This window comes from Neolamprologus multifasciatus, chromosome 12 (assembly GCF_963576455.1).
Source record: "Neolamprologus multifasciatus chromosome 12, fNeoMul1.2, whole genome shotgun sequence".
NCBI lineage: Eukaryota > Metazoa > Chordata > Actinopteri > Cichliformes > Cichlidae > Neolamprologus > Neolamprologus multifasciatus.
This window is the reverse complement of record NC_140450.1, coordinates 14,517,019-14,544,612: the sequence shown is the minus strand read 5'-3', so window position 1 is coordinate 14,544,612 and position 27,594 is coordinate 14,517,019. Positions and strand designations below refer to the sequence as shown.

The 27,594-nt window shown below is 40.4% G+C and overlaps 1 protein-coding gene across 1 annotated transcript; it reads right to left on the bottom strand.

Annotated features, from left to right (window-relative positions):
* Positions 1 to 42: 42 nt before the first annotated feature.
* pgm5 (phosphoglucomutase 5) lies at positions 43 to 27,420 on the bottom strand. Its single transcript, XM_085181200.1, has 11 exons — positions 26,844 to 27,420; positions 25,270 to 25,432; positions 24,729 to 24,875; positions 24,395 to 24,520; positions 24,108 to 24,298; positions 21,616 to 21,770; positions 14,533 to 14,648; positions 10,445 to 10,580; positions 8,933 to 9,116; positions 4,076 to 4,213; positions 43 to 337 (listed from the first exon to the last, which is right to left on the bottom strand). Exons 1-11 carry the CDS (start codon positions 27,099 to 27,101, stop codon positions 248 to 250), a joined length of 1,704 nt encoding a protein of 567 aa, XP_085037326.1. The 5' UTR covers positions 27,102 to 27,420; the 3' UTR covers positions 43 to 247.
* Positions 27,421 to 27,594: the final 174 nt, after the last annotated feature.

Sequence of the window (27,594 nt, the reverse complement as noted above, 5' to 3'; positions counted from 1 at the left end):
CCACTAAATGGTAGTCGTCAATAAAGAACAGAGAACACTGTATGCGACTTTAACTTTATTTTTGAGAGACAAATGTCAGCAGTAAGCATCTGAGTCAAAAGAGAAATGAAAAATGAGGCTGAAACTACAGAGATATTTTATAGATGAAACCAAGAAAGTTACAGGAAAGGGTGCTTTGAGGATATTTTTCATGTGTTTGCATATGAGTGTGAGAGTGTTTTTTGGTTGGTTTGTTTTTTTCACTTGCTCATGTGATTACATTTGGGCCACGGCGTCCTGTCCTCTCGTGAATGTTCGAGATCTTCAGGGCAATGGCAATGAGAGGACCCAGCACCACCTGAAGACAAAGCAAAGAGAGCTGAAGGCAGTGCTTTGAAACTCAATCAGACCTTTAAATCTTTCACATTCACACTAAGTTACTGTCGAGTTCTTGAGAATTTTGTGAGCTTTTTGGTCAGTTTTGCTGTGCGAGGTTGGCATTTATAGACATCACGTGTTACTTACACAGATTCCAGAGCAGATAACCGAGTTAGACTTACGTAAGTCTAGACCTTTAAAACTGTTTCAACATCCACATTAAGGGGATTTTATAGGAGCTTTAACCTGGTTATTCAACTGGTTCTTTTTTATTTTTACATTCAGAAAATGCATACAAAGTGAGCTTGAGACAACAAATAATGACAACTTCCCACAAACTTGACATTATGACTAACAGGTTTGCTGTTGGGTCAGTGTTAATTTGAACCCTTTACTGCACAGCATTGTGTGATGGAAAACAGCAGACATGTACAGGGCCGTGCAAAAGTCTTGAGATGCCCCTCATTTCTTTATATTTTGGTTGAAAGTAGCCAAACCTTGTCTTTACAAAAATCCAGCAAGGACCTCAGAGATGCATCTGAGCCTTCTGCTGATCCATCTACTGCTCACTGAAGCCTTATCAGAAATGGTCTCAGTGGAAGAGTGGCTGTCAGGAAGCCATTGTTAAGGAAGGGAAACAGGGAGAAAAGGCTGAGGTATGCCAAATTACACACTGAATTTCAGCCAGATCTTGTCAAAATGCATGGAATTATAAATGCAGGAAAGTACAGAAAGATTTTAATCTATCACATAGTACCATGTGGAAAGCAACTGATAGACAACAAATGCATTTTTCAGCATGACAATGATCTGACATATACTCCCAGTCCGGTAAAAACATATGTGGATAGATAAACACACAGTAAAACACAATCAGTCATGGACTGGCCTCCCCAGAACCTGAACTTCCCCTTCCCCTGAACTTCAATATTATTGACAAAGAACAAAAGAAAAAGCAGTCAACATCCAAAAGAGAGCTTAAAGTGTCCTTCAAGATGCCTGGAGAACTATTCCTGAAGAAATTATAAGTAAATCACTAAATCTATTTACCATTTTCTGGTGATCTCAAGACTTTTCCACAGCACTCTACATTGTATGATATTCTCATCCCAAAACTGCTACATGCAAAAAAACATGTATTACACTGAAAGCACAGATTTTACTAAGGCTGCACACAAACATGTGGCTTTTTTTTAGCTTGGCTGAGAATCTTGTACATAAAATCTGTCCCTCTAATCTAGCTGAGTAAGCATAGCGTGCAATCATGTATGTCGTCTCTGATAATTCATGCGTGCTGGGTAAGGGCCAGAATGATTAGATGCTGAATTTATGATCTAATGATGGATAATCCGAGGGTTCAGTGTAATGCCACAAATAACACATTTTTATTGGCTGAATAAACACAGCAGTTAAATCACAGTTCAGGTATGCTTATCGTAACAGCAGTTTAGCGAGGATGATTTTCTATTTTCATGAATAAAAAGGGGGAAGTAACATTGGGACATAACTTCATGCTGCCCTATATGTTTTGAATTACTGCACCTGCATTTTAATAATAAAAGACTAAAAAGTAATTCTCAAATATAAACTTTGTTGCTTTTCTTTGGTTTTTTCTGTGGCAAAGTCAGAATTGAAATGTCGCTAATCTGAACAACACACACACACACACACACCGCTCTAAATTGCAAAGGCATCTTTATAACTCCCGGGTGTGTTTAAAGTACACTACCTATCCCAAACATCCGTAGCCACACAACAAGCTTTCATTGCTAAACACTCCAAAGTCTACAGGCCAGTCATCTAACAGTTTGAATGAAAGTTATAATACATAATCACAATACAACCACAGTACATGCTGTGTCCTTTTTTTTTTAACTGCTCAGCCTGACATAAACCTCGGATCAAAATTTAACCATACTTCATCAATTATTGTCTGAAGACGTGAGCTCAAGACAACAAGTGATGAAACCCTTAGACATTGTATCACTACTGACTGAGTATTTACTCTGCTAATATGTAGTGAATTACAGTATGTCAGAAGTAACATGTAAACAATTAGTAAATAAACTGCAGCAGGAGTGTTTTCCCCTGTTCCCTGCTGAACAGCCGTGGAACGGTCTTCTGGCCTTTAGACTCAATTAAAAGTCACGGCCCTGAATACTCAAAAACAAAACTGCCTGGGAGCAGGCGCTTGTAATCAGGCTGACTGATCAATGGTACTGTGCTAGGTTTAAGATATTAAATAAGAGTCTGTTTCTCAACTTCCAGATAACATATTCCAACATTATTCCTCTTGCAATCTGAGCCATATGTTTTATTTCTGCTATAAACGTCACAAGTTTTGGAACGACTGCTTCATAATTATGTTAAAGGTTTTAAGGGACCCAGATAAATATGGACTCTTTTCATTCCTATTTTTGGAGGTTCCACTTGTTCCTCTCTGCAGCACAAATATTTTTCCTTTACATCCCTGTTAAATTTCCTCCTCCTCCTCCTCCTGGAAGTCATCTAATTCCCGCATCCAAGTCTTTGTTGCTTAAAGACATGATGTCAACTGGAAATAAGATGAATTTCACAGCCTCTATGTTTTATCCCAAATTGGGATAATATTGTATTGTAATACTGTATATTACTCCATTCATCTTGTGCATATATTTAATCTATATTATTATGCTTACTTGCATACATAACATGCATACATGCTTACTTGGACTTTATTTAAATGGTAAATGGCCTGTATTTATATAGTGCTTTACTAGTCCCGAAGGACCCCAAAGCGCTTCACACATTCAGTTATCCACCCACACATTCACACACTGGTGATGGCAAGCTACATTGTAGCCACAGCCACCCTGGGGCGCACTGACAGAGGCAAGGCTGCCGGACACTGGCGCCACCGGGCCCTCTGACCACCACCAGTAGGCAACGGGTGAAGTGTCTTGCCCAAGGACACCATGACCGAGACTGTCGGAGCCAGGGCTCGAACCGGCAACCTTCCGATTACAAGACGAACTGCCAACTCTTGAGCCACGATCAATTTAATTTTATGTTTGGTAAATCACAGACTTAAGTAGTAGTTTAGGAGTATATATGTATATAATTAAAGTTTTTAAACATTCAAATGATAGAATATCTCCTATGTATCACACAGATACATATCATGCATTTAATATGTTGAAAAAGCTCACTATGAAGCATCATTTCTGCTACTGTGTGCCAACAAAGCTTTCCTGTGGTGGTAAAACTGGCTAAATATGACATAATAATGCTAAATTAATAATGTTGGAAGAATTTACAAATGGCAAACAAATGGCCACACCATAGTTCAAGATAAGGATAGTACTTCTATACAGTCCTCTATTTTCTTTGGGTTGTGATTTGGATGGAGCCCATCCCGGTTGTCATGGGGAAAGAGGTGAGTACACCCTGGGATAGTCAGTCTATCTCAGGGGAAAACACAGAGAGACAAGCACACATTCTCTCATCCATGTCTCTGGACAATTAGCCTCACATGCACCTTTATTGAACCCAGAGGGAAAATAAAACACAGAAAGGCCCCAGAGCCAGACAAAGAGGTTCAAACGTTCAACCTTGGCTAGATGCCATTCCTGAAGGGATTTAGGACAGGATTTTTCCACTGAAAGGTGAGAAGTAATTGATATAAGCACAAATGTCACAAAAAGAAGGTACATAAACACCATCAAACCCATCTGCGTACCTGTGTCTCTCTGTTGTGTCTCTCCGGGTCTCTCTCAAAGCTCTCAGCATAAATGCGGATGGTGGTCCCCATCCCTCCGCCGCTCCCGCTCATTCGAAACACCAGGCGGGATGCATCATTAAAGATAATCCTCAAACCCTGGAAACAAAAAATATTTTCTTAATTTTTATCAATTGACCTTTGTCTACTGTTTCAATAACTTACTATTCTCTTTTTCTTTTAAATATTAAAAATTATATAAACATATTTTTTTAAACACAAGTAAATGGCTAAAAGTAAAAGACAAATAAATGGTCATGTATTTGAGTGGAAATAAGATAGAAAATCATTTGAATGCACAAATTCAGTGTGACTTTACAGCACACAAAAGTACAAATCTTGTATCATCAGACCTGTGTTAAAACATTCAATCCTGTAATTAGTGATGCAGTAAAGGCAAACATCCGCTAGATGTCACTGTTACTGTGTGTTTTGTTGGCGCATGATTCAAACTGTACTCTTGATGCATGCAGCGCACTCACATTCCTAATGATGTTGGCTATAAAGTTGCATAAGGTTATAACTACAGCTGCACTTTCCAAGAATCTCCTGACTCTGACAGCAGATAACATTCTCGCTAAGGCTCATAACTGAACTCTGTGTGTGACTCTTCAAACTTAATCCCAGGATATCACTGCATTGGAACCAATCAAATATATCTCCTGCTGACTGACGTAAGGAAGAAACTTTTCGACTAATGCATCTGTAACAGCACTTATCTGTCCTGAATTCCACAGTCTCTCCTTCATTATTCGATTAGAGTACGAGTTCAAGGGAGGTGACAGCAACATGTTATGAGAAAAAAACAGGACTCCAAACTGTATTGTCAAAGTATCCCCACCTCAGGCGTTAAGCTGTACTAGATGTCTCGATACTGACAAATGTTATTGCAACTATAGTAAACAAAAGTTTTGTATAGTAGTAAAAGTCAAGTGGATGCACTGTCCCAGTTCCAAAGCAGCCAGTCTCAGACAAATGGCTGTGAGCCTATTAGTTAACTGTGGCTCAGCATTATTGTTTACAGAACGCAGTACTAAATGGAAATATCTGAACCACTCTGGGAATGAAGGATAACATGCCAGAGTCCAGGTGAAGAGAGACGGCGATAATCAGAGACGTCCGTCCAGCTGTCTGTCTCTCTATCTGTGAGTCTGTCAACTCACTAACAATAGAGTGGCAGTTATCAGAAGGCTGACTAATGCGTGTTAAAAACACTTGCCAATGCAGAGCTCAGAGGCCCCGAGTGGAGCACATACCAGCCATAACTCATGTGTGTCGTGCATGTGTGTTTATTATTTCATCTTTATTCATCTATCAATCCATTTGTTCATCTACCAGCCTAAAGGTGCTTAGAGATTTTGGAGAGGTCTTTGTCTGAGCCTCCCTCCCACTGTCCAGCATCCATGCCAACTGCTGTTCCTCTGCAACTGTGTGGAGTTGTTCATGGACTAATGTTGGTGTGGAAATGTGGGGAAAGAAAGCACAGAGCAATAAAGTCCCACTAACACAAGAGGGGAAACAAGTCATGGCTCTTCATTTGCATTTTGATTTCACACATGAAATGAGCTGCAGCAGAAAATATCTACACGAGTCAGCACTGACCATCGTAATCAACTGCTTCTTATAAACACATTAGGATTTTTTAAATTTACCTTCGCCTCATATGTCTATTGTAGTTATTGAAACAGTACAGTGAAGTTCGGATGTCCTGTTGTCAGTTCCTATGCGATAAATCAGCATACATTAGCACATTGCCAGGGCCATATAGGCTATAATATAAGGGCAAGAAATAGTGAACGAAACCAAGTAGTCTTCAGGAATAGTTCCCTAGACTTGTTGAGGGACATCAGCCCTCTTATTTTGATGTTGGCTGCCTTTTGTTCTGTTCTTTGTCAAGATGACCCTGCACTGCTTTAGTATTGTCGAGACTCTGAGGAGGCCAATCCATGACTGACAGTGTTCCACTATCTGTTTTTCTATCCTGCATAGGAAGTGTCTTTGAGATCAGACAAAAGAAGACAAGTTTCTTACTAGTTAAATAGAAACCTTTGCTTTTTTTCGTTGGTAGATATTTTTTACGAAACAAATTTCGCATAATACCAAATTATCCAAAAGGCAGTATCTACATTTAGCGCACAAGTGGTTCCATCATCTGATATGCAGACGACGTGGAATGAATTCAGTAGCCAGCTACAAAAGGCCGCGATGCCACTGCTGTGTAAATCCCCCAAGCTTTGTCTTGTGTATTTGTGTATTGTGTTTGAGTGTGTTTGCGTCTCTCGTGTGCCAGCTCTTCCCCCTTCAAACACACTTGCAATGGAGAGACTGCAAAGTGAGACGACAGCTGATATAATTCTGTCCTGGGAGGAATGTGTGTTGTAATAACATTCACTGCGGCGACTGGGATGCTGAGGATTTATCAGTATTTTGGGGTGACTGACTAAAAAGCTGTTGGCCTGCTGTATCCATGGTGACAAAGTGGAATAGTCACAGCAGGATAACAAAAGACTCCTTTACGGTGTTAAGATATACAAGGTGAAGCCGGTGCTCAGAGTGGAAAACACAAGTGCGAACAAGGATCGGGAGTGGAAGGGTACGCATGTGTTCACACTTACGCTCATGGACAACTGGACGGATGTACACACCAAAATGCACAATGTGTGTGTGTTTGCGTGTGTGTTTGTGAGGTGGGGTGGAAGCTAAGAAGTGTTGACAAATTTCCACAAATTTCTGGGCAGGACAGAGAAGTCAGCTGGGTGAAAGTCACAGACACAAAGAGGAAGAAAGAAGGGAAGGAAGGAAGGAAGGTTACATTAACCTAGCGAGTTATCGGTGTTTGTAGTGATACGTGATGTATGCATATGTTTATAATTTCAAAAGGAAGATAGACTGTCATGTCCAAACATGGAGCCTTGCTGATCAGACAGCACTGTGGGTGGTCTGGCTTACACCAGGCTGAGTACATGTATGTGAACAAAGGGAAGAGAGAGTGTGTGACCTGATGTGAAGCAGCTTTTCAGTCACTTTTCTAATGCAATGCAATTAGATGTTGGGTTGAACAAACAGGTTTGCGGCTTTTGGTTGGTCAACTTATTGTCAATCTCAGTTTAAGGTAACCAGTCTGGAGAATGGAACCAATAAATGACTTCAAAGTTGTTCTGGTTGTTTTTAATCTAATTGAGACCATGACAGAAACGACTATATTCTGCTGCATTCTACACAACTTCTGTTCTTTGCAAGCATCTGCACGCACAGCATGCTGACACCAAGCCAGTGAAGAATCCAACACTTAAGTGATGTAAACAGTAGTGTCATGAAGCACTTTCTCTAGCGAGTAATTAAGTAATGCGCTGTGCTACGAGTGATGTGTAGTACTTTACTAAAACAATTACAACTCAACAGAAACAGCAGGTTGGAGAGATAAGTAAAGCAAACAGGACACTAATAGCACCCAGCTATCCAGTTTTATATTGAAACACAGAAAACACAACTTCTAAGAGTAACTCTAGCCTAAGTGGCAACTATTTAAAACAATCTTTTTTTGCACTTTTTTGCACAAAAGGATCCCCTGATCTGTCTTGTTACAGCTTAAGGTCCTTCTATGCTAAATAAATGTGTCGATTCATGCTATGCTGATTGGTTTACAGGTGAGTTGGGACAGGGAAGGGGTGTGTCTTATGTTTCCTGGTTTCGTTTTCTCCCACTCTTTACTTTTTCTGTATTTCTAATTTAAGTTGTATTGTTTGTTATGTGGTCCCTTTTAGGTCCTTGTCTCTGTGTCCTTCCCTCAGGATCTCCCAGTTGAGTCAGTCTTGTCCTCATGTTTGTTTGCCTGTCAGTCTCCTAGTTTAGTTGCCTGTTTTCCCAGTCATTTCTCTGTGTGTCTCTCTCATCCCTCGCTCTCTCGTCTTTCATGTAGTAGTCAGTCTGAGTCTTATTGTGTGCTTCTTGTGCTTCTTGTTTTATTTTGACAGTCTCTTGTCCTGTGTCTGTCGTGAACTCCCTGCTGCTGTGTGTCCTGCCCGTTGTGATAATTCTCTGTATGTCAGTTTAGTGTCTGCCCTTAGCCTTCTCAGTTATGTTATGTATCTATAAATTCAGCAATAAAGATTTCGTTAAGTTCAGTCTTGCCTGTGAGTCTGCACTTTGGGTCCAGTCCTGCCCGCCTCACACAGCGTCACCTGACATGTTCTTCTCCGTTGTTGCAGCGGGTCCTGAGATTAGCTGAGTGGGATTTGTCACAATGTAAAACACCTAGCCAGTTAGCCAGGGCTTTTTAAACTCTGCCTTCCTGTTGACCTGTGCTCCCTTCACCTGTAGTGATGCCTGTGTCGTCACCATGTTCAGTTTTGCACTACATGCATTTCACATTTGTCAGAACATCCAGCATTGGCTGCTTTGGTGGGCCACGATAAGATAAGAAACACTTTATTTATCCCATATTTGGGAAATTCTTGAAGAATTTTTTTCCCTTGTGTGCAATTTATTAATTGGTCTTGGGATTCCCTTCTAGTGTGTAATTAACCTTATATGGTACGGTGGTGGTACTGTGGGAGCTGAACGGAAGCTGATGTTTAATTTGTTGTAAAAACATTTTCCTTTTTCAGGGTGCTTATGCTGGCAGCTGGCCTTTGTTCTGCAGCTGGACGATCGAAGTCAAGAGCTGCACCACAGTACACACACCGTATCTACTGGAGTGTTTCCCATGGTGGGCTGTATATTCCCATTTGGGCTTCTTTGGGTCAGAGCTGTAGTGTGAATGGCCAAATAATAACGTGTCATGCAACATCCTGCTGTTACAGCCTTCCTTACACTGACCTGGTTTCGAGCCACTGTTCCATCCACGGGGTCAATGTACTCGAAGTTGTCAGCCTTCTCCACGCTGTACATGTGGTCCCCTACAGCAAACTTCTGGCTGGTGAATGCTTTGTCTGAGATTACTGCCTCCAGATCTCTCATTAGGTAAAAGGCTGCACGTGGGTCCAGACCTTCATAGTCAAACCTGACAATCATAAGATGCACACAAGATTTATGAACACACGTAAGACTCAATGAGGTCATGAAAGCAGAAAAGGGAGAGTTTGCTTATGTTAGGTACGTTCAGTTTTCTAATGCCGCATCATCTTACTTATGTTACCGAAAAGGGCTCTAAATTACAAGAGATGTACCACAGAAATTCTGGGGACGTGTCCTGTATATCCTGTCCATCTACTTTATGTGTTGTGGGAAACAAGCATCAGTTTAGAGGAGCTCTCTGTGGGAACATAAAAACTACTGCAGCTATCAGTGGGAAGACTGACTGTGGCAGCTATCTGTGCCTCTCACAGGGGAGAAGTTAAAATAAGAACGAGTGAGAAGGACTGGAGGGAGGGGGGTGGATTAAGGTGAAAGCCAGCGAGGCATTTGCGGGGTCGGTAGGGACTAAGACGAGGTGAAGAGAAGTTATTACTGAAGTTAGTCAGCATGTATTCACACAATCATGATGAAGGTTCTGACGAAAACTAGTAAACGGGTGAGAAAAGATTTGAGGTAACCACACAGCATTAGCTTGTAGGCTATTTTGGATGTGTGACAATCACGGTGACGATGTAGGATCAAGTGAATAAGGTTTCAGTCACACCAGCTTAGAGGCCAGTCGGTGATCATCTATCAACCACTCATCGTGGGCTGTCCGTAGTCTGAATGGAAGTTACAGGCTTGCCTACAAACACCATCCAGCTACTTTTTGAGCTGCTGTGAAACTGTAAAAATGCAACACAAACTGGAAACAGGAACCGTTAACTTTCAAAGTAAAAGATTCTTGAACAACTTTTGCTTTGAAGGCAAATCGTCTCTATTTCTGTGTCACACTGTCAAGTTTTGCTACGGCTTGGCTAGAAGTTTACGAGTATTGAAAACCAAACAAGAAAATGCTTGTGGCTACCAGTGCAGCCCCCTAGCCTTCTAGTAGATGCACATGTGTTATCAATTTCAAAATCCTAGGTGACTCGTTGTGAGAAATTGCATTCATAAGATTTTCAGAAAAACTGACCTCTTAAGGTTGAGGTGACTGAGATTCAAACTGACCCCTGAGTTTTAGTACATGCACCTGTTTGCATGGTATAATTTTGAAAATGATATATCGTCTCATTTTGAAGTTATTGCATTGACAACAATACCATATCAGCCTCCAGGAGCCACTATCAACTACTTGGGGAATATACCTTTTTTAATAGCAACGTGTGGTTGCATCACACCATAATATAGCGAACAAATCTCAAGCAATGTGCACATGACGTCACATGAGAAACCTCAATAGATACACAATGGTTTGATTACTTAGCTGTTTACCTGCAGAAGTAGTTACGCCCAAACCTGGCCCAGTGTTCTCTGACAATCTGCTCAACACCTTGTTTCTTGGCTGCCATGATGGACAACCACACCAACACGGACCACAAACCGTCCTTCTCACGAATGTGGTCAGAACCTGGAAGAGAAGGAAAACGTGCAAAATTCAACATCTCTGTGTAAACTTCTCTTAGTTATTGGGACTAAACTTCCATAAAAATCTGCAGTGGAGCTAAATTAAATTTGACCTCATGCAAGACATTGAAGGTTATTTTAATTTTGGAAATTTGGATTAGCCCTTTAGCTCAGTGTAACACAAACACTAGAAACTATAAGCAGTTAGCACGGGTCTGTATAATAAGTTGTTTATACTTTCTGCACTGTTGCTTACATGGTAGCGCAGGTGGTCTACCAAGCTGAAGTTCGGCAGATTTATCCCCAGCTCCTCCAGTATACGTTTCAAATTATCTTTGGACAAGATGCTGAATCTCAGTCTCAAAGTACAGATAAAAGTGCTATATGAATAGGTTTCTATGATTAGGTGAATGAGCATTGCAGTAGAATGTAAGGCTCAAATTCAGTAGAAAAGCCCTACATAAGTGTCATTACCTAGCACATGACTTCCACTAAATCCAGATATACGGTACCAAGGTAGGAAAAACATGTTAGTTTGGAGTTAAGCTAGCTCTTTTATCTAGCTTCTCATTTTTTATACCACCTCAGCTAACCATCTCCTAGTAATAGCTGCATGTTCGACTTGATTTTACTATCTGAATCTTGTTACAGTAACGATGAATTAAAATTATGAACTGTTACTTTATCAAAGAAAGGGAACAATACTTTCACCTGCAGTTTAACTGAAGGGAATGTTTATTGTATTGACCAATTATTAATGTAACTGTATAATGGTGGGTTAATTTTAATCTACAACATTCAACTGAATTCATTCACAGATCCAATTCACAACAGTTGCCTCGGGACGCTGGCTCTTGGAAACGTCGAAAAAGTTGCAACACAAACAATCTTTCCTGCCAGCCCAGAGCAAACATAAACTCAAACAGAGGAGCGCATCACACCCACAGTCTCCTTCACTGGGGAGCTTTCGCTCTGTTCTCGGAGACAGCTGCACTGTAAAGGTATGTGTTGAGGTTAAGCATGTGTTAGAAACATTCCCCTGCTTGAGCTTTAAATGGAAAGTGAGCTGTTATTTTAAGCTGGATTTATATAAATCGGAAAGAAAATAAAAACTAAAAAGCAGTACTGTGTCTGTTTTACTATCCCTCTCAACATCTACACTAAAAATAAGAACCTAAAGCTTTATGTCAGGCACATTAGCAAACTGGCAGTTGTTATTGTTAAGTCCCTGTCTCATTCTCTGTGTCTTTGTCATTCATCTTAACAGAAAAGGTGGCGGAGATTGACACCTAATAAAAGACATCTAATATCTATGTCAACAAAGTTTAACCTGATGTGCCTTTGTTTTCAAAGTGACACCAATAAAACCCGCAAAGTTTAACATAGCCCTCTAAATTAGCACTGTTCATGCTGCGTGTCTCAGAGAGAGCAAGAGTGGTGTGCAGCTCTGATGATTTACTATCCAGGGCTCCCTCTGAGCTTTTTTGCCTTACATGGATAGATAACGAGTAAGCTCCCATAGTCCTCTCTGAGTGTCAGCTCCTTCCCTTTCTCTCCTCCTTGTCGATACTTCTCATATTTGGATTTGCTCGCCATCTTCTCCTCCGTTTGCAACAATCAAGGTTCTTTTCACTTCTGAATGTTAAATGTGTCCTCTCTAGTGAATACAAAGGGTTGAGTAGTTGAAAGAAAAAGAAGCAGAGGAAGTCACAAGGAATTAGAGAACAACGACTAAACTTTGGGTGAGGTTCGGACTGTAGCAAGAGGGACACGCATCTGAAATTCAAGCCTATACATGTCTGTATTTTTATGAATTGTTTATACTTTCCGGCGTAAGTGCGTGTCTGCATTAGTATTCACAAAACGCTACCACTGGAGGAGTGTCGGTTTGTTGCCGTGGTTCAGGGAGCCCCTGTCTCCTTTTATAGCAGAAGAATGGGGATTATTTACACATGCAGTCAGGGTCACAGCCCTCTCATCTATTAGTTGACTCTGAATGGAGCTATGAGCAGGCAGGATGCACTGCTTATAAACGTAGACCTCGAACAGACTGGAAGAGAACGGAATAGGGAAATAGTGGGAGGTTTTCACCTTTAAAGGAAAAATGATGATTTGATAAATAGTTGAATGTTCTTTTTTTGTTTGTTTTCTTTTAAGCAATCTCATCACTCATCAATATTATTACACACAGCATGCTAGTTACTAAAGATCTGGAAGGAATGAACCAAGCAGGACCCTCAGGGACTGAAAAAATGACGCCAACACAGTGGCAGAAACTGCAGTTCCTGTAATGTCCACTTGAGTGCTTCAATCCCACAGACTCCCATGTTTAGATCAGAATCAGAATCAGAATACTTTATTAACCCCTAAGGAAATGATGTGGTCACGGTTGCTCCAAGACAATAGGAACAATAAAAAGTGAAAAGATAAGAAATAAACATGTTTATAACCAGCAAAAAATAAAAATTAAATTACAGTTGTGACAACTGGAGTCACATTATAAATCACATTTTTTACCCAGGGTTGTTAGATGATATTATTCCAGCTCTCATACAAATAGATCACCTATTCTTAGGGGTGACAGGTTGGTAGTGTTTTGTCTTTTGGTTGCATCCCAGCAAGCAAAGTAGTTCCAAAATAAAAGCTTAACCATGGTTGCCGAGGTTACCACGACATCAGTTGGAGGTATCACTCAAACGTCGTCAGGATGTCCTCGTTAGACTTCCTATCAAGAGAACTTTTGCAGTTTGAGTCCACCTGCTGTCACACTGAGGATTTGATTTTACATTACAATGAAAACATTCCTGAGTTTTTAATAGGGACACTGTGAACAAAGAGGGGACGACTGTAAGAGTCCGATTTGTTAAAGTTACCAAGCCACAAATTAACTTGAATTTAAAAGGGCAAAACTATAAATAGCTTAAAAGTGTTACAGTAGTAACTAATATACAGGAATACTTGATACCTTTTTAAAAAAAAAAATACAGACAAATATATTTAATTTCTTCTTTACAATAATCTGATCTATGTTTCTAACTTTGTAACATGCGTCCATCTGTGGTTCAGTTTTTGACGTCGTACCCCGACCAGTTTTGACCAGGGAGATTCTCTCTGGTCTTCAACCATGTTTGCTGGGACGCTAAGGAATGAGCTGTTGAGCTGATGGGGTTTTATGGCTTATGAGGGGGAGTTGGTCGTCTACCAGTCTGAAGGTTAGTAGATCAGCTACGCCAGTCTGCATGTTGAATTATCCTTGAGCAAGCTACTGAACCATGAATTCCGCGATGCATTAGTCGGAGTGGCCAAAATACCAAAAAATAAAAAAATATCATCTTTAAAAATAACACTTACAAACAAAACAATAGAGCAAGAAATATTACGAACCAGATGACCATAAAGCTTTTAAACAAACCCTAACATTATAAAAATATTAACTGACTTGACTTACTTAAAAATGTAAACGTGCAAAGTAATAACGTGTCACGTGTCTTACCCTGTTAATCTGGATTTTGTTGACTTCTTACAGCTCAGCTTTTTTTGGCAAACTTAGACTATAATAGTAGCCGATTGGCTGACCAAAGTAGCAAAAAAGACCAAAATCATAGGGAAAAATGTAAAGGTTTTTTTTGTGGTGGTGGTGGTGACTGTTTCAGCAAGTTCTTGCTGCACATTTAGCAATAGCAGCTGCTGGCCACTGCAGTCCTCTAGTGACAGCTTTGTTTGCAGGCACCAGTTGTTGCTGAGGGGAAAGGATGCACATACTCCCACTCACATTTTCAAAGATAGTCTGGAGATTTGAATGAGCAATCCTCTTTTCACAATCTAACCAGCTGATCCTGCCTTGCATTTGCATTCAGTAGAGATCTGTACTCATAATATTCAGCAATTTCAAATCTCTCTTTATAAAGGCAGTGCTTTTTTCTGTTTGGATAGTAAGTGAATGTGCCAGGTCATACCTGTCCCAAAGCTTTCCTCCCCACAGACGGAACAACGCCCAGAATCCATCAGGTTCCCGAAGTATCTCCAGCCTGTGGGAGTCTCATACAAGGCCAGTTTCATTGCTTTGGCAACCCTACAAACACGCAGAGGAGAAAAGTCAGAAAAACTGCCTGTACACGCGATGTATTCGCAACATACACACAATATAGTCGCTCACATACACACAATATAGTCATCTAATATCTAATAAAATCTAACATCTAACATCCCAGGTCTGATATAGAAACTAGCTTACACACAAAAACTCTGACCTTTGAAATAAAACAAACCAAATCCTGTATGACAAGCGCAATCTGCCAGCAGCTCATCCAATAACTTAATAAGGCAAAGGGAGCAGGAACAAAGTGAGTTAACCTTTTAGTTCATGTTTACTTAGAACCTCAGCCGTGTGCTAGCATAGCGAGAGGAGAAGATGGAGTGCGTGTGTGCGTGAGAGTGTCTGTGTGTGTGAATACATGTGTATGTTGGGGTCACGTGGAGGGGAAAAAAGATGCCAACAGTTATGTGGGAGGAAAGGGAGTGCAAAGAGCCAAAGTGGAAAAGAGCAAAGAGAAAGTCTAATAAAACTTCCCAGTTGCAGATTACAAAATAGAGAGTAACTAATTGATTTACTGGAACTGCAGTGATGCGATAAGAAGAAAAATGCACACTTTATGGTAAATGGATCAGTACTTATACACTGCTTTTCTACTCAGTTTGAGCACCCAAAGCACTAGACATTCATACAGCACTTTAAACTCATGGTTCAGCATCTTACCAGAGGATGCAGTACCACTCAGACTGGGGGGAGGGCGGGGATCGACACACTGACGCTGACTTTTGATTGGTACTTGAGCCTTGAGCTTTCATTCGACCATTTCAGCAACTTTTGGTTTTACGGCCAACAAATGTTTTTGTTGTTAGCAGGATTATGACAATTTAATATTTGCGTTCTTGCTTACAGCTTGATATAACTATCGCTTGAAGAAAAGGTTCGGTCTTTGATCCTATATTAGAAAAGTTACCAGCTCAAGCCTGCTCAGTTTAGTTTTAGTTTTAATGTTTAGTTTGCAACAAACATCTCCACAGCAATCATTGCATATTATACAAACAATTTACAGGACAAGTCTATAAACTGCAGAACCAAATATTTCAACCAACAAAACAGATTTTGCGGCCAAGGGAACAAATACAAGGATACCAGCATCTCAAATGCTTGTACTGTGGGATGTGGTGAGAGTTCATGGTGCAATACTATAAATGTGAATATGGGTGAGTTTCAAAATTTTTAAGTGGTTTTATACATATACACATGCATAAAACCCCCAGTGCCCTCCACAGCTGTTTACAAGAGGATGGGATAAATGACCAAATAAGAGTAAACCAGCTTTATTCCCCCACCCTGGGGAAGAAAGTGCTGGAATGGAAAGCCTGGCATTCCTAAAAGAAAACAGGAACTCTGAACTTCTGACGAGCATTTGATGTTTTGAACGGCACGTCCACGGCCAACATAAGCACTGACACTGACTGTAGCAGTGCTCGGCTTTCATGCAACGTTGCAAAAATGTAGCGTCCAAACAGTGTGAGAATAAAGCAAATCGTGCTTTCTCAAGTTTGATGATTGCACCAACAGAGCTTTGCACACACACACCCATGCATAGCATTCACATCCATACATCCTCAGGGATAAAGCACAATCAAGAACAGGTTTTAAGATCAAATTTTTAGTTCCACTAAAAGAAAACTTCTTGAACACACAGTGCTAGAATGACTGTACAAGTGCATTTAAACAGATAGAATAAAATGTCTCAGGATAACCGGGATGTTGGATTCCTTTGACGAGATTTAAAAAAAACAAAAACCTGGCAGATTAATGCGTCTGGAGACACAAGGAATGAAATTGGAAGGCCTATTTAGAGCTGCAATCCCCTCGTGTGTAGGTGTGAGCCGTAAACTGTAATGCTCTCCAGTCAAAGTTCATTTTCTCACACTAGTGTTGACAATTTACAGGCAAGAAATCTAAAGTCGGTCACATAATATACAGTATTTTTAAATGGTTAGTATCAATCAATTATTAGCTATATTATCCTTCCCTGTGAATACCTTCTTTAGGTTATTAAGGAAGTTCTATTTTTGGATGTTGATTACTTTGATGTTTACTGTCTGTCTTTTACTTACATTTAATCTTCTAATATACATGAAGTGATGAGCAAGTCCAGCCTTGCATGTATGAACAAAGCTAAATAACTTCATTCTAGGATGTGACAACACTGAGCTGCAGTTGGGGAAAGTTAGAGCAGGTCTGTCTTGAATGGTTTGGAAGCTCTGCTCCGACAAGATTAGAGCTGGAAAGAAATTTCATAACTGAGCAGCTAGGAGGTATGTCCACTTTCCTTCATCTCAACTCTCTGGAACCTCTGTTGCACACACGCTTACAATATGACCCACACTAAGTAACCTTTATCTTGCACCTCAGTAAATCCCAGCGGAGGGGGAAGGTACAATGAGTGAAGATGTTTCTCTACATCCGTGAAGTAAAATAAGGCCAGCTTTTGGCTTTGGTTTGACATTTTACCAAACATAGCCTTCAGCACCCTCACGCCTCAGTCTGGATTTAGGGCTCAGGCTAAAAGAGCAGCAATGCCGGAGCATTACTTGAGCTTGACCGGAACCAATAACCCTTAGTAGCAGAAATGCAATGTTAATTGCTGATAATGCTGCCACGGAATTCAACGCTGAACTTGTTTTTCTTCTTCTTTACGCTGCTCTCTTCAGGGGACACCACAGCAGATCATTTGCTTCCATATCCCTATCCCTAGCAATCACACATTCTTCTCTGTGATCTTATTCTTCTCCTCCTGTCGACATCCTTTGTCCAATGCATTTACTGTCCATCTTCTGAGATCTTCAAACCATCTCAACTTTGGCTCTGTTACTTTGTCTCCAAATCGCTTAATCTGAGCTATCTTTCTGATCTACTCATTTCTAATCCTATCCATTCATCCTGGTCACTCCCAACAAAAATCTAAGAATCTTCAGCTCTGCCACCTCCAACTGTGCCTCCTGTTTTTGGCAGCACTACCATCTCCACACCATATATCATATATATATATCATATATATATCATATATATATATATATATATATATATATATATATATCATATATATATCATATATATATATATATATATATATATATATATATCATATATATATATATATATATATATATATATATATATATATATATATATATATATATATATATATATATATATATATATATATATATATATATATATTACAACCATCTTGTAAACCTTCCCTTTCACTCTTACTACTACTATCAGTCATAAATCCCCCCTGACACTCAGTACATACTGTATATTCACCTTTCCACCCTCCTCTGTCTCACTTGTACACAGATTCTGTTGCTTTCATTCCTCCACCCCTCCAGTCCCTCCTCCACCTTCACCCTACTCTCACTGCAAGTCACAATATTATCTGTGAACATCATAGTCCACGGGAATCCTTCTCTGTCAACCTGTCCATAATCACTGGAAACAAGACAGGATCTTGAGTCACTCCCTGATGTAATCCCACCCTGACCCTGAAGCCATCTGTCTCTCCCTACCTTCCTCTCTTGGCATTTTATTCCATGATTTTTCTATTAGTTCTCTACAAGTCAGAGCTGAACATACTTTAAAATTAATTTTAGCATAATTATTGGAGGTGGTCATAGCTATTTTTGGAGTGCCAATCTCAACATACCTTTGTGACATAATGTCAAAACAGTTTTCTAGGATTTTGCAAAGCTGTATCAAGAATATATTTGCTATCGATCATAGTAAATCAGGCGATAAATGTGCTTGTTAGAGCAATGTTTATCTTTGCCTGCCTAGTTCTGTGTTCTTGATGCTGCTCTCCTTGCCTGACCTGATTTAAGTGGCCTTGTATGGCGTTACCCGGCACAGCGTCAAGGTCAATCGCTCCTAATGTTCTCTGTCAAAGTAAATATAAAAGGTACTGTGTAAAGGTTTTAATAACTTTAGATTCTTATTCATCATGCAATACCACTAGAGAGAATTAGTGGCTTGGTTTAATTACTAATTCTTTCCTCGAAAACAATCCCGATGACCACAACGCCAACGGTCATTAACAGCTTTCTGTAACTGTTTAGCTACAGCACAACGTCAAATATTTGACCTTTCCACTTTGCCGTGCTAATCAGTAAAAGAGCTCACATTTCATCATCGTAACACGCACACCAGTGGCTCAACCCTACATCCTTCCATCCCTGGAACTGTGAAAAGAGAGGCAGATGTTTCCTTTACCAACATTTCCCACCCACTTTCCCTTCCTCCCTCACCGCGTCTTGCGTAGCATGTGCACAGAGACATAAAATCACCCACGCACACACTCCAACCAAAGTGATAGATTTAAATCCAGCCTCCTGTCCACCTGAATCCAGTCAGTTTCCTTTGCTTATCTGAAAACAGTTGCATTCACTTTCTCTGTCTCTTCTGTTAACACACACTAACATACACATCAGCGCACAGAGTATATACACCATCGCATTTATCAAAGCTTTTATAACACAGTTTGCTTGACTTTAAACACATAGCAGGGAGGGAACCTCAGTCTAAACACTCAGAACACAGATACACACAGTCTCCTAAAACAGCCCACACTTGGACAGACTCCAGGGTCCGACTTCACACTGCTAAGCACTTCAACACTTTCTCGAGTTTATCAGGTTCATGCCGTTATATACATAACATGAGTGTGACATGACGAACCCGTGTCACGCTCATACGAGTTGTGAAACTAAGAGTGGAACAAAGTGACACTGGTCAGCAGCGGTGTTATTAATTACCAGTTAAGTGATCACAGATTTGCAGATGTAGTCAGACTAATCAAGTGAAATCATGTTAAACGTGAAAAATCTAAAGCCTGTGTTATGCAGTTTATTATGCACGATATTATCAGTGGGTTAAGTATTATCTATAAGGTTGCTTCTACCCTCCAACTAAATTAAAGTTTCCAGTAGATAAATGCATACTATCATCAATACAAAAGGGCAAGTGCTCAGAAAGTAGACAACGAGAGATAAAGACAATATCAGAAGAAGAACTGAAAAGCGTGTGTTGGAGGCATTGCTTCGCGCTTCAGGGTTGCAGTGGGACATGTGACATTTGGGTCTTGGGTATCAGCCTGTGTGTTTGTGTGTGTGTTTGTGTGTGTGCATGTGTGTGATGAGGCCAAGCTGACTGGGGAGCCAGTGTACGCAAACCTTTCAAGCAACTCATTCAGAGTGATTATTAGGGCTCAACATCATAAGACATGGCCTTAGGCAAGGAGTAGTGCAATATCAAGGGATACAGTCTGTGTGTGTGTTTGTCTGCCTTAGTGTGCAACAGCACCATGTAAATAAAGTAAATAATTATTTGATCCCCTGCTGAATTTGTAAGTTTGCTCGCAAAAAGTTATCCTTCTCTAATTTTTATTGTAGTTTCTTTTTAATGGAGAGTGACAGAATATCAACCAAAGATCCAGAAAAGAATGCAGTACATAACAGTTATAAATTGATTTAAATGTCGTTGAGTGAAAAAAGTGTTATCCAAAAGTAAAAATGACTTAGTACTCAGTGAATAAACCTTTGATCACCAGATTTATTTGCTGCTGCTTAGCAACTCACAAGTTTAGCTCCCTCCACTCATTTTCTATAAGGTTGAGGTCTGGGGACTAGCATCTAAGCCCCTCCGTGACCTTAATGTGCTTTTTCTTTAGCCACTCATTTGCTGCTACGGCGTTATGTTTTGGGTTATTGTCATATTGGAAGACAGATTCATGACCCATCTTCGGTATTCTGAATGAGGAAAGGATCAGATAATTTCTTTGTACACACAAACTTACACATTCAGGAGGGGGAATCACAAAATTGTTTCTCTTACTGCCTCTAAGCATCTCTCACAACTGTGAAACCCAGATGGATCAGGGTTGGTAATAGCATCACTTCATGTGACTTTCAGCAGTTACACACAGTAAAGGATTAGTTCTTTCACACACATAAAGACACACATGGATAACTGAAATAAATTTGACGGATGCTGTTTAGATTTTAAATCACACATGGTGGTTTAAGTGTGACACATCACTGCCCACCACAGGCCTCTCTTCATCAAGTACCCTTTTAGGAAGGAGTCTTTTGAGCTAAGAGTAACTTCATCGGGATAATGTAAAATATTGAAAATAGTGATTTACTTTCTTAATCTCGTCCAAATGCTTTTGGAAGTCCATTACCTCACTTTAGTGCATCTTTAATGTGTCTAGTTCATGGACACAAATAAATATGCACCTATACGCTTCTTCTGGTAGTTGAAAACAGACGGGTCAGATTAAATAAATATAGGTAGGGGTCAAAAGGAGGTTGTGTTGAAAGTTACTAAAAGGGAGGATGAAATCTTTGCACTTCTATAAGGTCTATTATTTATAAAATATTAAATCAGGATGTTAAATGTTTTAATGTAGTTAGGTAGCACATTTTAAACAGCTAAACTTCCATCCATATGCATAGTCTTTAGCAACTATAGTAGATTCGTCATTCATCAAACGGCTCCCTTGAGCAGCATTCTGCAGAAGCGTCAGCGAGGTGCTGTGCCGGGATCTCTCCTGCTGGAACAATGTTAATGGAGATGACTTTGGCGCTGATCACGTCCTCTAACTCAGCACCCTCTGCTTAGCTTTGCTCTTACATAACACACAGTATTTATAGAGGGGGTGAGTAAGTGTGTGTGTGTGTGTGTGTGTGTGTGTGTGTGTGTTGGAGGGGGGGGGGGGGGGATCTCACAGCTTTATTCATAGTGGGTGTCGTCCCTCTCCAGAGACTGGGCTGATGCAGGAGTTTGTAGGAAGAGTGTGTGTGGTGTTATTATAGAACTTCTTAGATCTACTGATTGTGTGTGTGTGTGTGTGTGTGTGTGTGTGTGTGTGTGTGTGTGTGTGTGTGTGTGTGTGTGTGTGTGTGTGTGTGTGTGTGTGTGCGTGCATGCGTTGTACCTATCAAGGGCAGCACTGGTGGCCATACTTCGAGCAAATCCTTTGACGCCGTACTGTCTGAAGTAGGGGATGGTGGAGAGGTTAGCACCCATGATGGCCACTGAGTCTGATGGGTTCACAAAGAAGCCATTTTCTCCAAGGATCATGTATCGGTCCTGAGAACACAACAAAACCATAAGGTGCTTTGTGAGTCCTGTGTAGTTAGTTAGCCTAACTGCATTAATTAACCCTTTTTATAGTACATGTATTGCCAACAAACCCCACAAAAAGACCAAAACAAATTGCTTAATTCTCCTCAGGCCACCATTGTTGTATGTCCCTTCATTACAATGAATATAGCAACTCTAGTTTATTTTGAGTCCGTCCCCAGCACTCCATCCTGCTGCCGTAAATACTTTTGAACTCACAAAATAATGACTTAAATAGTAATGAGCTGAATTCTGCTGAAGGGATAGGGAAACTGTCACATTTAAGACACTGGTTAGAACATTGTTGGTCTTTTTATGAGCGTTACTGATAATGAAGAAACATATGAAACAACATCCTTTAAGGACAAAGTGTGGTTGTATCACAAACATTCACATTACTATAAATGATCTTTAGTAGACAGTTACAAAACATAGAACAGTACAAGTAACAAATTCTCAGTACTATCCCCCCACCCCCCAGGATTCATTATTACTGTGGGGAGCGTAGAAGATATTGGTTACTATATATCCCCAAAAAAGAAACATCCACCCAGTATGATAATAACCACCGGTGCTAATCACAGTGGAGATACCGATCCTTGGGGGAGAAACAGAGCAGATGTGATGTAATTCTCCTGATGTTACACTACTAAGCAAACAGTGTGTGCCTGTGTCTGTTTATACAGAATAAATGTCTATTGGATGACATTGTGGAAAAAGTGAGACGCCCGTTGGATTATTGTGCATGCACTGCAACTTCGCACCCATTGCCTTCACTCCTGAAATCAACGTGCAATTATAAACAAATAAAAAATAAATAAGGATTTCTTTGCTGTCTCTGGCTGGAGTCAGTATCTTGGATTTAGCTTTTATAGCAATAAAAGTCAGCTAGGCTTAGAGAAATGAATGAATAGATTGTGAAGCAACATGGCATGTAAATACCACAAAAAGGATCTATTTAATTATTTAATATTATGGATTATTAGAGATATTATGTATGTATGAGAACTAAAACAGCCACAGCCACTTAAATATGTTCTTAAATATGATCCCAGCACACACTCAGGTCAGTATTTTCTGTTTCTTTTTAAAAATATTTTTTAAATGACTTATTAAACCAAAATTTGAAGGATATATATCACCATCATTTGCAGGAGTCTAAGTTACTAAAGATCTCTTAATGCATTTTCCAATCCCTGTATTTTAATTTCCTTTTAAGCCAAATCCAGTTGAAGGAATACTGGACAATTCACAGGGGACAGCTCATAATGGTCTTTAGGAACATCCTCCTGTGCAGTACAGATTAATAAGACCTCAGAAACATCCCTAAAATGTACAGTAAGTGATTTCGAGTATTACCTATTAATTTTTGCATTTACGTTTTTGTGCACTTCTTCCTTTGTCCTGCTTAGTAAGAGTGTTTGCAGTACAACACAGATCAAAATAAGTTTTAGTGGAAAATTGCCGGTCATCCTATTGCATGTTATTTTATCCAGTTTTTGAATAACTTGGGGGTCTGTGTAAACGTTTCAAATGTCGCCTTAAATCTGTTGTTTTTTTCACGGCTGTTTGTTTTTTAAGGCAAACAGTACTGAAGCAGTTTTCCCATCAAGACAGCCCAGAAGACATTCTACATGACTTTTGTCATTGTGCAGAAAATAATTATCTATATGTAAGAAATTGGTTCTAAGGTTATGTAACTTTCTCCCTGCCCCATTTTTTCCGGTGTAAATTAGTAGCCAGTTGTCAAAGGATGAATGTCCTGGGCAGAGGTAATCTTAAGATTACAATTTTTCTTTAATAAAACTTTGAGTGTGAGTTCTTTAGGTCCTGCGCATGTTTCACAATATAAGCAGTGAAGCCTTTCTGTTTCCTGAAATAATAGAGGGCTTTTAATTTGAAACTTAAACAGGAAATCTTATTTGTATAAAGCGTTTACTGCGGTAACCAAACATTAACAGAGGTACGCGACACACTCTGTGATTACTGAATTACATTAAAAGCCACTTCTGGCTGTTCCTTTGTCACAGTGGATTGCCACAGTAGGTAGCACTGTTGTTTTGTTTGTCTTGGCAGTTTTATGCATGATGCCTTTCCTGACAAAACCCCAAAGTGGATTTGTGTCTTCAGGTAGAATTGTACCAACAACCTTTCATTTGTGAAGGAAATGTGTAAACCACTATTATATGGTACACTTGAAAAGTATCAGAGCATGGGTGTAGTGCTTTTCAGCACCACTACACCCATGTAGTCTTGAATAAATGATTGCACATTCTGGAGTAGGACTTCTAGCAAATGGCTTACCCCATCTGCATCAAATGCCGCCCCAAAGCCAAAGTCGCCTCCTTTCATGGACTCTACCAGAGAGGTGGCATAAGTCAGGTTGGGCTCAGGAGGTCGGCCACCAAAGTCCTCCAGAGGTACACAGTTTACAGCAGAGTTAGCAGGAGCTCCCAACTCATCACACAGAATCCTACGTACATAGGGGCCCATCACTGTAACAAAGCAAAAGGTGAGTAGAAGTTAGCAGAATAATATGAATAACAGTAACTGCAGTGCAGGGCTTACAGGACGTATGATGATGAACTGACCTCCGTTCATGGCATCTATGTGTATTTTAGGCTGATCTGGTCCTGTGAGGAGACTTTTAATGGCAGTGAAGTCAAAGATGTTTCGTAGCATTTGTAGATACACTTCAACCGTGTCTACAATCTCCACTGGATAGAGACAGAAGAACCTGTTAGTACTGGATGAGAGTATGTTTTTTTCTGTGCATTTTGAGTGACAGAAAGAGGGGTTCTACTAGCATCACACAACAGGAAAGTTTGTAGCAATGTGGGGGGGAAATCCACGCTTGTGGATAATACTGAAGAATTCAGAATGATGCAGAGATGCTTTTTAACTAAACATGCACGAATGTTGTACCTCTGAAAGGTTTGAATTTGTTCTCGAGGTCAAACTCCTGTCTTCCGAGCCTAGAGAGATCAATGCGGAGATCGGGGCATATGGCGTACTCCTCGAGTGTCCGGCTCACCTGGTAGATCCTCTCCATCACTGTGTCTGGAGAGGGCCCTGCCAGACAGAGTAACAAAGACAATGAAAAATGCATCCCTCACTGGTGTTACAACTCCTGACAGTGCAAGAGTCTTTGGATACATGTATGAGTTTACTTAACTACCCATCCATGAGAAGGTGTGGCACAAAGGAATGCTTAGAGAAACTTGTAATGTTATTAAAGTTTTATTTGGTGCCCTAGATTTTTTAACTTTAACAAATCACCTGTATTTGTCAATTCTGATATCACACTCCATTTTATATCATGGCCTAGGAGCCAAGTTGTAACATTAGCATTAATTTTTGCCGCAAATGTTTTTTTTAATCAAATTGTCTCAAACTTCTATTTTTGACTTTAAAATTTCTAAATAAGAGTCAGATGGAAAAGCAAATGTATTTTCTAAATCCTCACCTCCATTTGCCACATTGAACTTGATTCCAAAGTCTCCTCCAGGGCCTCCAGGATTGTGACTTGCCGTAAGGATAATCCCTCCAATGGCCTTGATCTTCCTGATGATGCTGGAAACCGCAGGGGTGGACAGGAGCCCACTGTGGCCAATTACCAGACGACCAATCTGTGCATCACCGATATTAGTGAGAAGCAATGATGGTTTCATATCATTCCAGATATCACCTGGTCTAAATTCATAATATAATATAATATCTTTGTGTTTCAAAAAGAGTCATAATGCTTTATAAAAACAGAATGCAACATATTTGTAAAAAAGGTTAAAAATGTTTGTTCCATTTTCAATCAAACATATGCTTTGAATTTTTTTGAAATCCAATCCATTTGTTTCTCTCCTGATCTCAAAAAGTTAAAAATCACTTCCTGTTCCAAAGAATCTTGTCATTCTGCAGGCGACTAATTGGCTGCCTGCTTTAAAAGGCAAATGATCTCCCTCTAGAAGGATGCCTAAATAACAGAACTACGCCTCTATTTATACTAAAGTGGTAATACCACCAACATAATTCTCCTGCATACCAGCTTCTCTAAATAAAATTGTCCTCACTGGAGAGGAATTTGCTCTCCTGGCATCCTCTAAACATCTGGGATGTTGCATGTGTATATAAAGGACAGATCAGAAAGTGAGGGAAAGCCCTAACAAATGGAATCTTCTCAGTAACCAGTGTTGAGAAGGATAGCACATGCACTGAGTGGGTAGTTGGCAAGTGTTTCTATTATCCTTCTGGTTCTTTTCCTTGCAGTATGATAGGGGATCCCCAGCATGTAGACTTAGCCCTTGATAGATTGAACACCGAGGTGTGGGCAGTGTGTTGGCGGTGGTGGGGGGCAGACGTAGGCAGGAAAATAGAGCAGGATGGATGGAAGTGCTGATAAGGCTGACACCAGAAGACATTTGGCTGGACTAGCAGAAAGAATTTTTTTTTTAAACTCACTGATCCCCAAAACAAATTATATTCCTTTCCAATTTTCCTTTGGAACTTTTCCAAGCCAACTGCAAAGATCTCACAGCCTAAGAGCTGCAGGGATTTTCCTCCTCAGTGCCTCACTTTGTCTTCTTATTTTAACCTATTTGCAGCTGACTTGTTAAATTCAATTCAGCAGATTTGTATGTATCGGTATCAACAATTACTGCAAATGTGAAACAACTATAAGCAACAGCACAATTCTGATTTATTATAAAACTCCCAAAGTCCCACCAGAAGAACCAGAATAACATCTGATGACCCTAGATTTTCCAGCCCAGTGAATTGTTCCATCTCTGTGTTAATGATTTAAATATATGTGCAGGTCAAAAGAAGCCATAGGCTACATTAACATCCTAAGTTTGTTGCTGAAGTTGAATAATTATTCCGTTTATGAACCCGCTGGTCTTCCATTCCAACAAGAAGTGTTTCTCTAAAAGCGTTTAAGCCTGCTTGTAGTAACTTACACCAACGCAGAGCAGAACAGTGACAGTGACTCCTGCATGCTGACAGAGAGGAACAAATGCATGACACTGGTGGTCGCCCTATTCTTACCCCGTTGGCAGCTGCCATTTGCACTATCACCTCGATGGCAGCTCGGCTGAAGTAGCGGCCGTCGCTGCCCACCACCATGGTGCAACCCTGTCGGTCCCGCAGGTCGATGGAGGACAGCACGCTCTGGATGTAGTTCTGCAAGTAGTTTTTCTTCCCCTCGAACACCGCAGTCTTCCTGCGCAGTCCATTGGTACCGGGCCGCTGGTCATCGAAGGGGGCGGTTTGGACCGTCACCACCGGGATCGGGCTCGTCTCCATCCTCTTTAACCGATCAAGCAAGTTTGGTGGAGTTTTTTGTTTGTTTTGTTTTGTAGGATTTTACAGCACTGAGTACAAAAATAAGTTCGATAGAAACAGCTCAAAGATGCAACTTGTCAGTCTAGAGTGAAGTAAAGGTTGTTTCCCCACCGTCGAGGAAAAAAGCGGTGACAGCAGTCCCACACAGGGACGAAGTGGCTATAGTGACAAGAAACAGCCAATCAAAAATGTTTTCACCTCGACCCAAGCCAGGAGTCGCATCCTATAGTACTGGCTGAGCTAAGCAGCCACCAGCACTCTCCTCCTCTGCTGGCGGACAACTCCCTCTTCTAATAAGCCTGAACAACTGACTATGAAGAAAAAAAATAAGGGAGGGGTGGACTCGTCAAGAGTCACAATCAGCTGAGCCTCCGGCCAAAAATAGACATCTGACTGATGGCAAAAGGGAATTGTGTCGGCACCGGTCTGCAACCGGACACGCCTGTGTGTGTGT